The sequence below is a fragment of the Giraffa tippelskirchi genome, chromosome 7, assembly GCF_054371585.1.
Source record: "Giraffa tippelskirchi isolate mGirTip1 chromosome 7, T2T-mGirTip1v1.2.pri, whole genome shotgun sequence".
NCBI lineage: Eukaryota > Metazoa > Chordata > Mammalia > Artiodactyla > Giraffidae > Giraffa > Giraffa tippelskirchi.
Genome location: NC_137281.1, coordinates 107,380,157 through 107,397,312, shown reverse-complemented (window position 1 = coordinate 107,397,312; position 17,156 = coordinate 107,380,157). Strand labels below are relative to the sequence as shown.

At 44.2% G+C, this 17,156-nt stretch overlaps 1 protein-coding gene and 1 long non-coding RNA gene across 15 annotated transcripts in view; one reads left to right on the top strand and one right to left on the bottom strand.

The window, feature by feature from the left end:
* Positions 1-12,981, bottom strand: part of PTGDR (prostaglandin D2 receptor) — a 70,442-nt gene extending 57,461 nt beyond the window's left edge. For 13 of the 14 annotated variants that reach the window (XR_014058818.1, XR_014058827.1, XR_014058816.1 and 10 more), the window contains exons 1-2: positions 11,997-12,981; positions 7,051-7,385 (exon numbers count right to left, since the gene is read on the bottom strand). Coding sequence is in view for 1 of the 14 variants with exons in the window: in XM_081507337.1 (XP_081363463.1) it covers positions 7,146-7,385; positions 11,997-12,842 (1,086 nt within the window). In the remaining 13 variants the exon portion in view is untranslated. Of the gene's footprint in view, positions 1-4,112; positions 7,386-11,996 lie in introns of those variants that run through there. The other variant, XM_081507337.1, reaches the window with a different exon arrangement.
* A 52-nt stretch (positions 12,982-13,033) lies between these two features.
* LOC145512819 (uncharacterized) overlaps positions 13,034-17,156 on the top strand; it is a 177,793-nt gene continuing 173,670 nt past the window's right edge. Inside the window, exon 1 of the long non-coding RNA XR_014058828.1 lies at positions 13,034-13,146. This is a non-coding gene — a long non-coding RNA (uncharacterized LOC145512819). The remainder of the gene's footprint in view (positions 13,147-17,156) is intronic.

Below are 17,156 nucleotides of genomic sequence, written 5' to 3'. Positions count from 1 at the left end.
GTATACAGCATCATTAATAACAAGAAAAACACATTAAAACCTCAATGAGATACCATTACAAAGTTGCGAGAATGGCTAAAATAAAAAGTCCAAAATTATAAGTGGAGCAATGTGAGCTACCAAACAGTGCTGGTAGTAGTATAAATTGGAAAACAATTTTTATAATAAAAAATAAGATGTACATACTCTACAATCCTATAATTCCACTCCTAGGCATATGCTTTAGATATAACCTTTTGCTTGGCTGACATTATACAGTACATGATAAAATAGTCAAAGTAGCATTATTTGTAATAAACAACCCCAATGTTCATTGGCAGCATATGATATATTCATACAATAGAACATTATTCAGCGTAGATATCATATGAACTGCAGCTATACAGTGAGGTGAATTTCAGACATAATATGTAGTAGAAGCTGCCTAATTTCCCTTTCCAGGCCAGGGCACCCACCCCTCAGCTCCTGTATTGGCTGATAATGGTTCACAGGTGGCCCCTGCTCTGGAAAATTGCCCTCTTTTAAAAATAAAATTATTTATTTATGACTGTGCTGGGTCTTTGTTGCTACGTGGGCTTTTCTCTACTTTCTACTGGCGAGCGGGGGCTACTTTCTACTTGCGGCTTCCTACTGCAGTGGCTTCTCTTGTTGCAGAGCACCGGCTCTAGGGCATGTGGACTCAGTAGTTGCAGCTCCCTGGCTCTAGAGCAAAGGCTTAATAGTTGTGGTGCACGGGCTTAGTTGCCCTGTGGCATGTGGGATCTTCCCAGATTAGGGGTTGAACCCACATCTCCTGCATTGGGAGACGAATTCTCTACCACTGAGCCACCAGGGAAGCTCCTGGAAAATTGCACTTGACCTGAAAAGGCCACCCCCAGTGCACCCTGGCCAAAGACTGCTTATGACCTGTGGGTCCAGCACTGTGGTGTTTTTGCTCAGGGAGTAGGCTGCAGCTGAGACTTCATCTTTGCTTAGCACTTGTAACTGCCCTGTCCCAGCTTCCTTCACTGCCTTTCTCCTGAGAACACGAGCTCCACAGATCACACACACCTGAAGCCCTGTCTTGTGTCTGCGTGGGAGGAATCTGATCTGAGACACAGTGCTAAGCTAGGGAGAAAGATATAAAAGAGTACATATTTTATGATGCACATTCAGGTGGTAAAGTAATGAAAAGTGAAGACATGGTTATCCCAGTGTCAGGATAATGTTCACCTCTGGTTCTGTTTCTTGACCTGCATGGCATTTATTTGAATGTTCACTTTATTATTTAAACAATATGTGCACATTTTATGCACCATTTTAGTACTAATCTCTGGTAATGTTATTCTGTGAATGAATGCCCTTTGCTTAGTTTTATTTCACAATGAAACAACTGTTAGGCTTGGACCCAATAAGCATCTGCACGAGATGAAGAAGCAGCTCCTCTGGAGGAGCATCTTTCCCTCATGGGCCAAAGGCTCCTCACTGCCATTAATACTATGAGCATGTGAAGTAACGAGCTGTGATGACTGCCTGAACAGAAGTATTGTAACGAAGTATTACAGATAACACACTTTGGGGAGTTAGGTGTCAGTGATTATTCTACAACTGAAAAGATCTAAGAATCAGAGGTCAGAGAAACATTATGAATGGAGTCTTTTTTGCGTATTTTTTGGTCATTTGGCCAGTATTTTCTCTCTTTTTTCGTGGAGCAGTGGTTCTTGAACTTGAACATGCATGAGAATCACCTTAAAGCAGTCTGCTGGGCCCAGCCCCAGAGATTCTGATTCTGCTGTTGTGGGGGCGGGGCTGGGGAAATGTATGTTTCTAACAAGTTTCAGGTGATGCTGAGGCTGCTGGCCCAGTATCAGGCTTTGAGAAGTGCTGGCCTAGAACACAGAAATCTTCAGTTAAATGAGCAAGAAGGCTGTGTGGCTAGTGAGTGTCTAGGACCATCATACTGCTTTTATTCATGGTATCCTTTCTCTCCCCAAAAGCTTCAGGAGTACCTGGCCCAGTCAGCCTTTGATGGACTTTTGGAACTAAGTTAATGGTCTTAATCACTGGCCCTTTATTAACATGGCTGGGTGGTTGTTGTTGTTGTTCAGTCGTGTCCAACTCTTTGTGACCCCAAGAACAGCTGGGTAATATATAATTAAAATCCACAGTTGACCCAGAAGCTTCATTAGCATTGTAACAGCAATCTTCTATCCAGGTATACTGGCAATGTCAGGAAAAAAAGAAACAGACTTTTTTTCAGAATTCTTCCCTCTCCTAACTTGGTCCTGAATATATTGAAAGAAGACTAAAGGCACAGCTGAGTCATAAGTTGGAATCCTCCCTATCAGCTCTACCTATTAAAAAGCTGTACAACTCACCTTTCCGTGGTGTGGCCTGAATTCAGCTCCTCCTCTCCTCTTTCCCTCTCTGCTGGCCTGGTACTCCTGGGCCTGCATATTTGGCATTTTTGAGCTTCCTCCCAGTAGAAAGATCATCAAAGGGGGCCCTTTCTTCTGAGCTGGTGCACTCCACGTACAGGCAAGCAGCCAGGCAAGCGAGTCCTTGTCTGCATGCTCTCTTGTGTTTGACTCTTTGTGACCCCTGCACTGTAGCCTGCCAGGCTCCTCTGTCCATGAAATTTTCCAGGCAAAAATACTGGAGTGGGTTGCCATTTCCTACTCCAGGGGATCTTCCTGACTCAGGGATGGAACCAGTGTCTCTTGCATCTCCTGCACTGGCAGGCAGATTCTTTACCAGTGTGCCACCTGGGAAGCCCAAGCAGGTCCTACTCACTTCCTTAACCAGCACTCTGGTCTAGTGCATGGACTGTACAACTTCATCAGGCCCCCATCTGCCCATCTGCAGTCCATGCCACCAGCATGACCTCCCTCAAACTCCATTCGAGCTGCACCTTGGCTTCAAAGTCTGCAGTGAGAATATGGGCCCCACAAGAGCTCCAACCCTTCTCCCTGGACCCAACAACCTTGTTGGTGTGAAAACTGCATCTATTTTCAGCTTCTTTTCCTGCCACCTCTTCTCATAATTCCCAAGCTACTGCCAAATGGAGCTACTGAGCCTGGACACGCCATACTCCTTTATTCCTGCATGGCTTTGCACATACTGGTCCTTTAATTTGAAAGCTTGTCCTTCATGCCTTTTCCCCTTGTTTTCTCAGCCCATTTCTATTATTTTAAAAAAGAATTTCACATAAAAGAAAATTTTACTTATTATTTTAAAACTTGGAAATATGAAGAATTATGGGGAAAATGTCCATAAAAAAGATAACTGTGGTCCACATTTTCTCTGGTTTATTTTTTCAAGGTCTTATATATATATATATGTACATACACACACACACACACACACACACACACACATATACTTTAATTATGGATCATACCTTAAAATAGTTTGTATCAAGCTTGTTCCACCTCATATGACACTGTAAGCTTTCTTCTCAATTTTTATAAATTATCTGAAAACATTTTCTTATATGGTTGCATTATTTTCATATATGTATGTGTGTGTGTGTATATATATATATATTATACATGAAGAGTTTGTCTAACCCTTGTTTCAGTCATTTAGATGGTTTCCTTTTCATTTTTTTGCTATTTTAAACAATGCTACAAGGAAGAGTTTTGCACATAATTGTGACAGCCCCTCTGATTATTTTCTGGAAGAGAATTCTAGAGTGGAGTCACTGGAATGGTAGAAAACAACACTTTTAGGCTCCTGATATGCACTGTCAGGTTGCTATTGAGAAAATGTGAACAGGGCTTCCCTGGTGGCTCACTGGTGAAGAATCTGCCTGCAATGCTGGAGACATGGTTCCATCCCTGGTCTGGGAAGATCTCATATGCTGTGAAGCAGCTAAGCCGGTGCACCTCAGCTGTTGAGCCTGTGCTCTAGAGCCCGTGTGCAACAACTACTGAAGCCCAAGTGCCCTAGAGCTCGTGCTGCACAACAAGAGAAGCCACTGCGATGAGAAGCCTGTGCACTGCAAGTAGAAAGTAGCCCCCACTCGCCACAACTAAAGAAAAGCCGGAACAGCAACGAAGACCCAGCACAGCCATAGGTAGGTAGATAAATAAATAAATAATTTTTGAAAAAAGAAAGAAAAGGTGGACAAATTTATAAACTCACCAGGGAGCACCAGTGTTCTTTTTATTTAATAAGAGCCCTTCTGTTATTGACAGTCATAATTATCTTTGTCTGTGGTCCTTGATAATTTGATTTAGCATTTCTTTGGTTAGACAGGAATTCTTTTTTACATTTATTAACCATATGTATTTCCTCTCATGTGGACTACTTTAGTCCTTTCTTTAGTTTTCAACTGGAGTCAAAATTGCTACTCATCTTCAATACTTGACTTCAGTATCTTCTCACTGTGCAGTTCTAACAATCCTACAGAACTACCCCGAGTTAGGGTTAGTGACAACCCTACCCTATGCAACCCCGAGTTCAGATTTTCTCTTCTAATGGGACTCTGCATGCACATTTATTATTGGGATTTCCATATTCTGTTGTAACTGTTTACGTGCTTGTCTCTCCCACTGGACAATGAGCAACTTATGGGCCAGAACTAAGTCTTATGTATTTTTTTCCTCAGCACCTAATTGCCTGGCACAAGGTATGTGTCAATTAAAACTTATTTAATAATATAATGAATAAATCAATGAAGATCATTGAAAAGTTGACTTTTGACTTAACAAGGATTTCATACAGATAGTGTATCTACATTGTGTTAGACAGAAAGGACCACTAATTCCTTGGATACTAAGTCGCTTCAGTCGTGTCCGACTCTGTGTGACCCCATAGACGGCAGCCCACCAGGCTCCGCCGTCCCTGGGATTCTCCAGGCAAGAATACTGGAGTGGGTTGCCATTTCCTTCTCCAGTGCATGAAAGGGAAAAGTGCAAGTAAAGTCACTCAGTCGTGTCTGATTCTTAGCGACCCCATGGACCATAGCCTACCAGGCTCCTCCATCCATGGGATTTTCCAGGCAAGAGTACTGGAGTGGGGTGCCATTGCCTTCTCCAATTCCTTGGATAAACCTATGCAAAATTGTTTAAAGTAACGTGTATGCTAATAGGACAGTCTATAAAAATCCATTCTATTAAACTGCTAGAGAATGAAAGGCTGCTGGTAAACTTTTACTCAAAACAATGAAACAAAACCAAAACATGAAATCCTTTTCTTTCATTTGAAGAAAAGTAATTTTCTTTGTAAAATATTATAAAATTATGCTTATTGATTCATTTGGGAACTTTTCAAATGATCTTGACAATGATCATAACACTTTCCAAAAGGAGAGCATAAAAAAATGAACTTCCTCTGACAATAAAACACACAGGCAGTTACACATTAAGTACACAAGCGAGAGTTAAAGTTGAAAACGAGTGTATTTTGCATCACATCACACTCTCAGATTATAATTCGTGTATTCCTGTGTTTGTCCATTTCACAGTTTTGGTATACACAAAAAATACAAATATATTTCCAGGTTAATACCATCTCTGAGATAAACCAGAGGTAAAAATGGGGCTGCTGCTAAACTGGAAATAAGGCAAATACTCTGGTCTTTGGAAGGCATCGCTAAATGGGGGTCTCAGGCTATTCAAACATCGCTGATTCTCCAGCTCAGAGTCTGTGTTGGGTACAAAGGGACCCCACAGATGCCAAAAGCCCTCTGAGGCCCCCAAGTGTTGTTCTGTCCAAGGTGAAAGTTCTTTGCTGCAAGCTGGGTCTGCAGTCTCTTGTTTGGTTTAACAGCTGCAGCTGTATTTTCCCCACTTTTCCCTTTTGGTCATAGTGTTGCTAACATTTGTAAACATTATGTACAATTAAAGTGCTTGGTTGTGCTCCATCTCAGCCATATCCTGCTCCAGCTTGAAACTGTATTTCTCAGGAACCTCCATAAGATCTTACCATCTCCACCAAGGGCAGAATATGGCTTTAACAGGTAGGTGTTAAGGGCATCGTCACCACGCTCAGCTGAGGCTGACTGAGCCCCGGTGAGCTTGTTGCTGTGCTGAATGCCTGGCTCTGTTATAGCCATTCGTAGTAAACATGCTTTCTGGGAAATTATACATCCCAGTCTTTCAAAGAACAATAAATCCCTCCCCACCAAAGAATCCATCAATATGATAAACCTACAAAATGGAGGTTCCAACAAACTGAAACATTTTGTAGCCTACTCCCAAATTTTCATGCCTACTGACACACTCCAAATAAGAAATTGAACTTAAAGGATAAAAGGAATGTTTTTCTTCTTTGGATTGTAGACCATAGTCACACCTTGCCTCGCATTTACTTATTTATAGCTTTGGCTCTTCACACAAGGCAGTGAGCCTTCTCTCAGGGGCTGGCCGGAGAGGGATGCTCCAAATGCCTGATCTAGTTACTTTTCACACCTCCCTTTTAGGAGCGGCATCTCTTACTCAGGCTGTAGTTGCATCAGTTGGCAAAGAAAAGATTTAAACAGGGGCAGTTGTGATACACAATAAACAAATCAAGTTTCACTAGAAATAAGGCGAATAAGAAAATTTAAGAAAAACCTATTACATAATTGTAAACAGTGGTGTTTCTTCTGGATTTAAATAAAGACTCAGAGGCCTAAGATCTCCTCAAAAAATTAGGCACAACAAGTACAAACATTGAAACAATCACTATAATTGCTTTAAGACTTTAAACATTGTTTGGGTTAGTTGCTAAGTTGCATTTGACTCTTGCGACCCCATGGACTGTAGCCCATCAGGCTCTTCTGTCTATGGGATTTCCCAGGCAAGAACAGTGGAGTGGGTTGCTATTTCCTTCTCGAGGGGATCTTCCTGATGCAGGGATCGAACCCAGTTCCCACCCCAGAGAATGAACCTGGGTCTCCTGCTTTGCAGGCAGATTCTTTAGCAACTGAGCCACCAGTTGACAATATATGAAAGTGTAGTTGCTATTATAACTCAAAATGAAAAACTCCGCTGAACTGATTCATGAATACAGAGGGACAACACATTATTAAGAATGAACAAACAGTTTTGAAAATACATTTAGATACTTTGTTATGGAACATACCTTTTAAGGATATAAATTATAAGATCTTTTTGTGGCTCATGGTTCTTTGCAGAAGATGTGATGTATTCTTGAGTTTATGTGAGAGGGTGACATAGTTATAGACTGGATTCCATGTTAGTTTGGCAAGAATTGGTGTGCCAGTTTCTATACATAAGAGGCCTTATGAAAATCTTGTGAAAAAACATTCTAAACACCGATGTTCTGAAAATGATGAAAATCCAAGGGTCCACAATTGAGATCACAGAGAGAAAGCGCAAGGCTCGGAGGTCTTCAATTTCTTCAGTGGTTCCATTTTGCTCGGGAACAGCTTTAAACGCTCCATAGTAAGCACGATACTGTTTTAAAGAAAAACATGAGATTAGGATAGCAAAAGGCCTATGGCCGCGATAAATTCCCTTACTTCGCTTAGGAAACATTATTTTTCCATAAGAATATGGCAGCTTGCCTTGTGATATTCATTTTGGCCACTGTCAGGGATGGGCGCAAGTGAGGAGCCAGGGAGGTAAAGGTCCTCCTGGAAGCCCCAGGCTAATCCCTGGAGCTAGCCTGCCGACAGTCAGAGCTGCAGGGCTAGCGTTACCTGGCGGTGCAGAGGAAGAGCTGAAGTGGGACAGATCCAGTCCACTGAACTGTTTACAGACAGGGTCACCAGACTCCCAAAGGTACTAAATTTCTTCTCTTCTTTCTTCTGCCTCCTTCCTGTTCTTGATTCTTAGCGCAGAAATAAGTCACACGTGAAATGTCACATGTGTGGAGGCACCAATGAAACAGAAACTTCCCTTTCTCTGAACTTTTTTTATTGAAGTATAACTGATTTACAGTGTTTCAGGTGTACAGCATATACATATATATACACACCCAGATGCATATATATATATACACATACACACATATATACATCTATGTGTGTATGTGTATATACATATACACATATATGTGTGTGTATATATATATCCTTTTTCAGATTCTTTTCCATTATAGGTTACTATAAGATATTGAATATAGTTTTCTCTACTATACTGTAGGTCCTTTATCTATTTTATATATAGTAGTATGTATCTGTTAATCCCAAATCCCTTATTTATCCCTCCCCCCAATTTCTCCTTTGATAACCATAGCTTTTTTTCTGTGTCTGTGAGTCCATTTGAAACAGAAGCTTTTAATCAATGTGAAAAGACAGGAAATATTCCAGTGGAGGGGCTTCCCAGGTGGAGCTAGTGGTAAAGAACCCTTCTGCCAATACGGCAGATGTAAGAGACATGTGTTTGATCTCTGGATGAGGAAGATCCCCTGGAGGAGGGCATGGCAACCCACTCCAGTATTCTTGCCTGGAGTCCATAGGGTCACATGGAGTCAGACAAGACTGAAGTGACTTGTATGCATGCATGCATTCCGGTGGAAAGACAGGAGACAACTCATGTAAAGTAGTTATTTTTAGCACAGATGCTTATCCTTCTGTGGTTGGCATCCTCTTTTCAGACAAGGAAGAAACCTACAACATTCCAGGCACTATAATTCAGGGACAGAAAGATAAGCCTACATACCTGTGCCCAGCCACTCCTATTGTCTTGCTCTTCCCTGAGGTCTCTGGCCTCTGGGAAGCCCTGCAAACTGCCTCATCCCTTTCCTGCCATTCAGTCAACACTGGTGTTTTGACCATCACTGCAACTGCCTCCCACTTGGTTGGAGGCCAGCCGCTTTTTCTCAATACCCTTACATCCCCCAAGCCCGTTGAGATTTTAAAATTCATAATGGGACAAAATGGACGCTAATGGACCAGAAAATATGCAAACCCAACATTAATGTGAGGGGATACAAATAAGTGCACAGACCAAACCCTTTCAAGGCCGTCAGGGATATGAGAAGATGTATGTTCCCATAATTGTTTCCTTACCTTTTTGTTCTCTTTTCGGTAGAGCATTTCAGCAGGCTCAGATACTCCCATCTAGTGCACTTAGGAAGACAGACGTTATCTGGAAGCCCTCCCCCATTATAACTGTTCAATAACACAAAGAGTAATAATAATGGCTAATGCCCATACAGAGTTTCATATTCCTAGGCACCATTCTAAGCATTTTACTTTAAAAAGTTTGTTTTATACTCACAAAAATCCTGTTAAGTATGTTCATTATCTCCATTTTACAGATGTGGAAATTGATCATGTGCCTAAATCCTAACTTTTTTCCAGGCCAACCTAAAGTATTACCCCCATCTCGAAGCCTCTTTGAAGTTATGGTTAAGCTCATCAGCTTTAGAGCCTGACTATCCAGGTTAGATAGAATCCTCTCACTGGCTATGACATTTCAGGCAAGTTACTCTGTTTCTTCATTTATACAATGGGGACAATCGAACCTATTTTCCAGCATCGTTACAAAATTCGAATGAGATAGTATGAGTAAAACCTTGAGAACAGGTCCTTGCATATAATAATAATTCAACAATTAGCTAATATTACTATTTTATCAATTAGGAGTTAATCCTTTCCTTTTCTAAACTCTTTTCTGGCCCTACTCACTCCCTCTCACCCCCAGGATTATAGCTCTGTGGGCAGATGTGAGGTTTTTCTCATTTTAATTCCCTGCAATGAATTACAGTGCCTGGAAAGTTGTAGGTTCCGGATTTGAGATGAATGAATAAGTGGATTGTGACAGGCTACACACTTGAGTTGATTGAAAAAGGAAACACTTCATATGACTTAAATCTTTATATTTGCTCCTTTCTCCTCAAAGTGGAGTCCAGAAAGATATAATTCTTAATATTTGAGAATGCTTGATTAGTTGGCATCTGGGTAACTGAACAATGTTTAAATTATGAAGACAAATCATTTCTGTGCAGTATTCATCAATATCAATTTTCCTGCATATCAAGTTATTTTAATTGATATTGTCAAGTCACTTGATTTGTATTAGAAATGTAATATTTATTCTACGAATGGCCTTTTAATTTTATCTATTTTTGGGGTTTACTGAATTTATGACAAATTTATTCACTTCTGATAGTGAACAAAATACATACTCTATTCAAGATATCTGTTTGAACACAATCTAGACTTTCAAAAAAATCTCTGATGATCAGTAGTATTCCCGGGAAGATACTTTATAAAACTGCTCCTATAAAAGAGGGTTGACTAAGAAACACACTCAGGATATACAATGGGCTTGTTTAAGGAATGCAGTCCATTACAGGGAAAATCAGGTGGGAAGAGTGCCCTCTGCTGAAACTAGGGATCCACGAAAAAATGTTGCTGTTGCCAGCTCTCTGGATACTTAGCTCTGATTTGCTAACTCCTGCTTCAGAGTGTGGCTCTTCAAATGCGATCTCCACATCAGCAGGTGAGGTGGAGGATGCTGAATTCTTCAAAAATGTCTGAATCAGCAACTCTGGAGAACAGGGCCAGCCAGCTATGTTTTTAAAGGTGCTGCTGATGAGTCTGAGTGTGCTAACGTTTGAAAACCATCGCTAAATACCTCCACCTATATCTTTATCTCTTTGTTTATATAGCTATATATTTATTTATTTTGGGGAGTTCCGATCCTAATCCAGACAAATATTGGCCCAATACTAAGACCTTCATTTAAGGGAAAAATCACATTATATGTCACTTTCATCTACCCTTGACAGTAATGTCCAAAACTGCTACACTGCCATAAGAAACTTAACTTTCCTATTCACATAAGTCTCAGGGGTCCAAAAACATGGACTTGACAATGAACTTATTTAAACGTTGTTCATGTTGAACAAGTCCACTGTGGAGTCAGCAGAGAAAGAGGAGCAATTCTTCCAGCCTCAGCCACTCCTATAAGTCTTGGCAGGGATCACAGGAGGAAACACCTTCAAAACGACGAAGTAATTCAATCTGCACCACCACTTGCATCAGTAAATTGAAACCCAAGACAATGGCTCTCATATCACCTCGCTTGCCAAAATAGAAACAACACCGGTCGAGACAGGTTATCAGAGCAACACAACCAGTTGAAACCTTCCTCCACACCTGTTAGTGCAAACAGCCTTTCCGCCTCTGCAGCCACCATCCCCTGCAGCGGCAGCACGGGAAAGGGCGCCCTCCCCTCCTCAGTTTACACACCAGTTTAAAAAAAAAGACTAAACTAAACCTCGCGTCTGCAAATCACTTTGGCAGGGTTACAGCTTCCCTTATTCCCTTTCCATACCAACACCGGGGGCGGGGGGTGGAGTGGGAAGAACGCCCAGATGTCATTTGCGCATTTCTGATGCCACTAAAATCGTGGGCAGGTGTAACAAAATAAAACCTAGCTTAGCCAACGGAGAGTGGGGAAGGACTCGCACTGCCGAGGAGAAGCCAAGTTCTGCTTCTCCAAGTTCTGAGGTGCAAAAATAGTCCTGAGACCTTCTCAGAGGAAAGCAGACAGCACTGGAGAGGTTCTGCCTTGCTAAGGGGACACCGTCCGGCTCCCGCTTTCCCTAAATTTCTGTGGCTTTACCTCTTTTAGCTCAACAAATTAGATTCTATCTCCTGAGGACTGCTTCTGGAGAAGGCAATGGCACCCCACTCCAGTACTCGTGCCTGGAAAATCCTATGGACTGAGGAGCCTGGTGGGCTACAGTCCGTGGGGTCGCGAAGAGTCGGACACGACTGAGTGACTTCAATTTCACTTTTCACTTTCATGCATTGGAGAAGGAAATCGCAACCCACTCCAGTGTTCTTGCCTGGAGAATCCCAGGGACGGAGGAGCCAGGTGGGCTGCCGTCTATGGGGTCGCACAGAGTTGGACACGACTGACGCGACTTAGCAGCAGCAGCCTGAGGACTGCGGAGGGAACGGAACCTGATCCGCGGAACGCGGGAACAAACCCTCCGGTCTCGGCGCAGCTACTCTTGCACCGCGCCCAACACGCCCCACCTGTCCCTCCCCTCTCCTGCAGCCCACAGCGTATCAGTCTCTCGCAGCTTTAGCGCGGACAACTCACAATTAAAGGCAGGGAGCACATGGTGAAGAGCACGGTCATGAGGGCTAGCAGAAGAAGGTGATCCAGCTCCTCCAGCTGCAGCGGGGTCGCCTCCCTCTCGCCCGCGCCCGGCTCGGCGCGTTCCCTGGGGCCAGGGCGCAGGAGTCGCCGCAGCCGCTGGTGCATGGCATAGAGGTTGCGCATGGCGCTCAGGTTGCACAGCACGATGGCGAGGACCAGCAGCAGCATGAAGCTGGCGTAGAGCACCGAGTAGCTCAGCACCGACAGCGAGCGCTCCTCGTGGACCATCTGGAAGAAGCACCAGGTGCCAGGGCAGTACTGCACGAACCTCCCGAAGCCCACGAAGGGCAAGGCGCAGAAACCGAGGCAGAAGGCGCCCACCACCGGCGCCACCATTGCGCCCCGGCGCGGGGTGAGGTGCCGTCGATAGAAGAAGGGGTGCCCCAGGGAGAGCCAGCACTCCAGGGCCATGGCCAGCAGCTGCAGCGTCGAGGCGAGCCCGAAGAAGGACATGAAGAAGGCGAAGGCTTGGCACAGAGAGCTGTCGGATCCAGGCACCAGCCCCCGCAGGCTCCGGTTCTGCGCGTAGGCGGCCAGCACGAAGGGGCTCACGAGGCACTTGCCCAGGAGGTCTGTGATCGTCAGGCCGAACACCAGCACATAGAAGACAGAGGGCGGTGGGCGCGGCGAGCGCGGCGGGTACGACCCCAGACCGGAGCGCGCCAGTAGCCCCAGGGCCAGCAGGTTGCCCACGAGGCCCGTGCTGAAGAGCACCCCGCTCATCATCGCCGAATTGCCCTTCTCCACCGACGTGGTGTTGTGGCAGCGGTACAACAGCGGCCTCATGACCGGCGGCGCGGTGAGCCGGGGCGGAGGCTGCGGGAGGAACGGGGCCGCAGGGGTCCGGGTGCAGAGAAGCCTCCCGGCCGCTCCGCGCGCGTCTCGGCCGGAGAGGTTGCGCCGCTGAGGAAGCTCCGTGGGTGGCGGGGTGTTTCCTGCGGCAGGCGCCTCCTATCCAAACTCTCTGGTCACACCCCGCCCCTCGGGGCGGGACGCGCGGCGGGGTGCGCAGCCGGCACTGGCTTTGCAGGACGCGCTGGGTCCTGAGCAGAGAGACAGACCCTCAAGACGAGTCGGGGGACTAAAAGAAGTAGGTAGTCTCTCAGCGTCGAAGACCAGTCCTTGCGAGGCAAGCGAACGTACTGAAATTGAGGGGAAATGAAGCGGCAGCCACGAGGCTGGAGAGGGGTGAGAGGAAGTGGTGGTGGCCATCCCCCTCCACCCCCCCCCAAAGACTCTGAAGTCGAGCGCCGCTGGGGCGCTCAGAAAGAGCGACACTAGGCTTCACCTTAGTGCTTTGAGGAGGGGAAAAGGTAACCAACCTTCACGTTAACACCTATGCCCTGAGACAGGGTTTTCTAGATCCTGAGATAGGAACAATGAGCTTCATTCCCTAGGTGAGGAAACACACCTTGGAAGGTCAAGTCACCTCTTAGGGTGACAGACCTAGTCGTTGGTCGAGCTGTACCTGAAACCCGAATCTGCTATTGAAAGAGCCCGTCTGTCTTGCTTCCATGGTTTCTCCTCTCAAGATTTCAGGGAAGTAGCTCCAGGAAACAGCCACAGGAGATGTTGGGTGGCATGAATCACGGTGGTTGTGTAGGCACAGTGAGAAGAGGATGGTTAAGAACGCTGATGATATCATAGCTGGATTTAAGTCCTGGTTCTACTACTCACTGCCCGTGTGACCCTGAGAGACTTGCTTAACCTCGCGAGAAGTAACGATCTAACAGCTTGTTTGCCTCTTGGGAAACATAGGGATAACGTATGTAAAGTGCAGACACATAGAAGTGCTGAGTATAGTACATTTATCTGGATTCTCCCGTGTTTTAGGGAGGCTGTTTTAGTAGCTAATGTTTAGCTGCAATCTTGAGCATGGGTTTTGAAACCAGAAAATAGGCGACTTAGTTTGGAGGTTTTTCACTCTGGTTTGTGACTACTAGGAAACATTTCTTCTCTTCTGGCCTTTGACTTGGTTATATCGGAGAGGCAAAGGAGTTAAATTGTGGTAAGTGTGGTAATATCTCTAATTAACGCTTGATACCCTGTGAGAGTGGAGAAGGAAATGGCAACCCACTCCAGTATTCTTGCCTGGAAAATCCCATGAACGAAAGAGACTGGAGGGCTACAGTCTGTGGAGTCACGAAGAATCCAACATGACTGAGTGACTAACACACACCATGAGAGAGCAACTGGCTTGAGTGTATAAATTTGAGTAGGATGACCAGGGCCCTATTACATAAGCAAGTAAATTATGCCTTGGCTTGAAGAAGCTAATTTTTAGGCTCAGTGCCTGTTCTGATGGACAGACTCAGAGAGAGAGAGAAAGACTGTTTGGCTTAAGACGTAAAAGCCTTAAGGGTAGCAAGAAAGGCTGCTTTCAGACTGAAAGCCTGGCCAGGAATTCAGGTCATGGGGTGGAGATGAAGAGTCCAAGCTTTGGAGTTAGATAGTTCTGAACTCCATCATTAACTGTGTAACCTGGGAGTTATTTTACTCAATCTCTCTTGAGTCTCATGAATAGGATATGGGACTTATGCTGACCTTGTGGGGTTATTGTGAAGCTGGGAAAGCATAGGGCATTTGTCACAGAGTAATAAAAATACTGAGAGCTAACATTTATAGGCCCTTGTTTATATATGCGGAACCCTCTGTAATCCTTTCACATCTATTCACTCAGTTAATAGGTCTTCGAGGGCTTAGTTACTTTCTCCCTCTCCTTCCTACCACCTCTCATGCCCACCTCCAGCCCCTAAAGAATAATGATGGATTTAGAAGAGCTCCATTTGCATTGATAAAGTGGAAGAAGTAGCAGTCTCAATAACCAAAGGGCATAAGAATCTGATGAATCTGAGGTCTGTTCTCTAGACAGAAACACACACAGGCACAATTTATACCAATTTCAGTGTTTTCACAGTTTCACTATGCTGCCCAGAGGAAGCCCAATGAACTCTAGCTTAAGAATCTTCCTCTAATGATGTTGTATAGGGATGTTCTCTGAGGTGAACCTATTCCCCCCTGCCTTTTTTTTTTCTTTTTGCAGTCTTATTTTTCTCTTCTAGCTGCCTTGACCTCTACAGCCCTTCCAATAATGTAAACACCCTTTTAGAAGCAACTCTAAAGTGGGACTGAAGGGGCACTGTGGATCCTTGACATGATCTCTCTATGTCATGCTTCAAAGGTTGATGGCTTTGAACGGATATAATTCAGGAAACCACATGCTTCCTCCTGACCAATGTAGCTGGCCTTTACCATGGGGTTTCTGGCCTGTTCTGCCTATTCCCTCTGGTTCATCCTGCCCTGTTTTCAGGCTTAACTTTGGAGTCTCCTGTCCCTCCTCATAAGGAATCTTGTTTTACAGCTTCACTCTTCAGCCCAGAAAAGAATCATTTGTTCATTCATCAAGTATTTTTTTGAGCTTTTACTTTGTACCAGGCATGGGGGTGAGTTGTGTGGACTTTGAGGAACATACAGCAAAGAGAGAAGCCAGTGACTGTCATGTGATTTTTACATGGTTACATTGATACATTTTTGTATCAGTTTTCAGAGTAACTAGAAGTTGACATAGGCACATAAAACATGAACTTAAACTTGAGAAGTAATGGTAGAAAATTTCTTTTTAGATTTGTGATATTTTTAATACAGTATCTGTAATAATTATCTGAAAAGATTTTAAACAGAAAACAAGTGTATGCTCATGACCAGATTTTAGGAAGGGAAAAGTAGGAAAAAGAGTAGTATTTCCTGGATCCATCCTGACTGTCCTTACCCATCCCTCACTCCCACTGAACTCTAAAGTGATATTTTGGGCTGGGAGATTGTGAAGAGCAGAGAATAGAGAGGAGGAAAGCTAAAGAGTAAAGAACAAACTTAACTAACGATTTTAGAGCATCTGCTGTGTGCTAGTAGCCATGCTGGACACTCTGCACATGCAGGGGTGAGGGGGTGGCATGTATATCAGTGTGGTAGTGATGGAGGGAGGGGAGGGTCTTTGCAGTCATACTGTGTGAATTCACATCTCAGCTTTACCCCCTTGCACAGCTTTGTACCCTTGAGCAACCTTCTAACTTTTCTAAATCTGTTTCCTTGTCTGTGAAAATGGACTGAGGAGGAGCCATTGTACTGAAGTCAATGAACACATATGGTAGTTTTGTGGCTTAAATAAAAATACTCTTCATGGAGCTATCATTCTTAGTCTTGGCTGTACTTTATTTATTCTTTTTTAATTGAAGTATAGTTGATTGACAATATTTCAGGTATATAGCAAAGTGATTCAATTAATAGGTTTATAAACCTGTAACCCATTTTGATATCTTTTGCTGCCTAAGCAAGTGATTAAATCCTCCAGAGATTCTGCCAAGTAGGTGTGTGTGTCTTGGCTCAGTGGACCTTCTGTGTCCACGTGTAAATCAGGATCAATGTGTCTGTATGTTTGGGTCTTGGAGAAAACATATTCTGAGTTATGGCTTGGCTATAATTTCAACTCTAAAGATCAGAATGAAGTTTTGAAAATGCTTTTGTGTGATGATGAGCTGGGAATAAACAAATGGTGGAATATACATTTGTTAACCCAGTTATAGGTTTGACAGTCCCCTGATTACTGAGATTTTCAAGCAGTTTGCTCGTGGTTCTAAGGAATATTGTTGACAGGTGTAGCTGGTTTGCTCCCTGTGACGCAGATGCTGAGATGGAGGCTGGCACATAGGATATTCATTAGGGAGTGCTTGGGGGATTAACATCTGTGAAAGAGAAGGAACAGAAGCAGGACTGGGTCGAGGGAGGAGTCAAGCTGTGATCCAGTTTCAGTAAAAGGCCTGAACTAACCTAACTGGAAGCTCAGAAGCTGAAAGGGGTCCTTAGAGTCGCCCTGAGCTTGGGAGCGAGGGCCTTATCGCATTGGGTAGGGTGGGCCAGACACTGGGGACTCAAAGAAGGGCTCATGGCTTTGGGTGCAGGAACTCTTTTGAGACCTGGAGGGGGCTTCCCTGGTAGCTCAGAAGGTAAAGAATTTATCTGCATTGCAGTAGACCTGGGTTCGATCCCTGGGTCAAGAAGATGCCGTGGAAAAGGGAATGACTACTCACTCCAGTATTCTTGCCT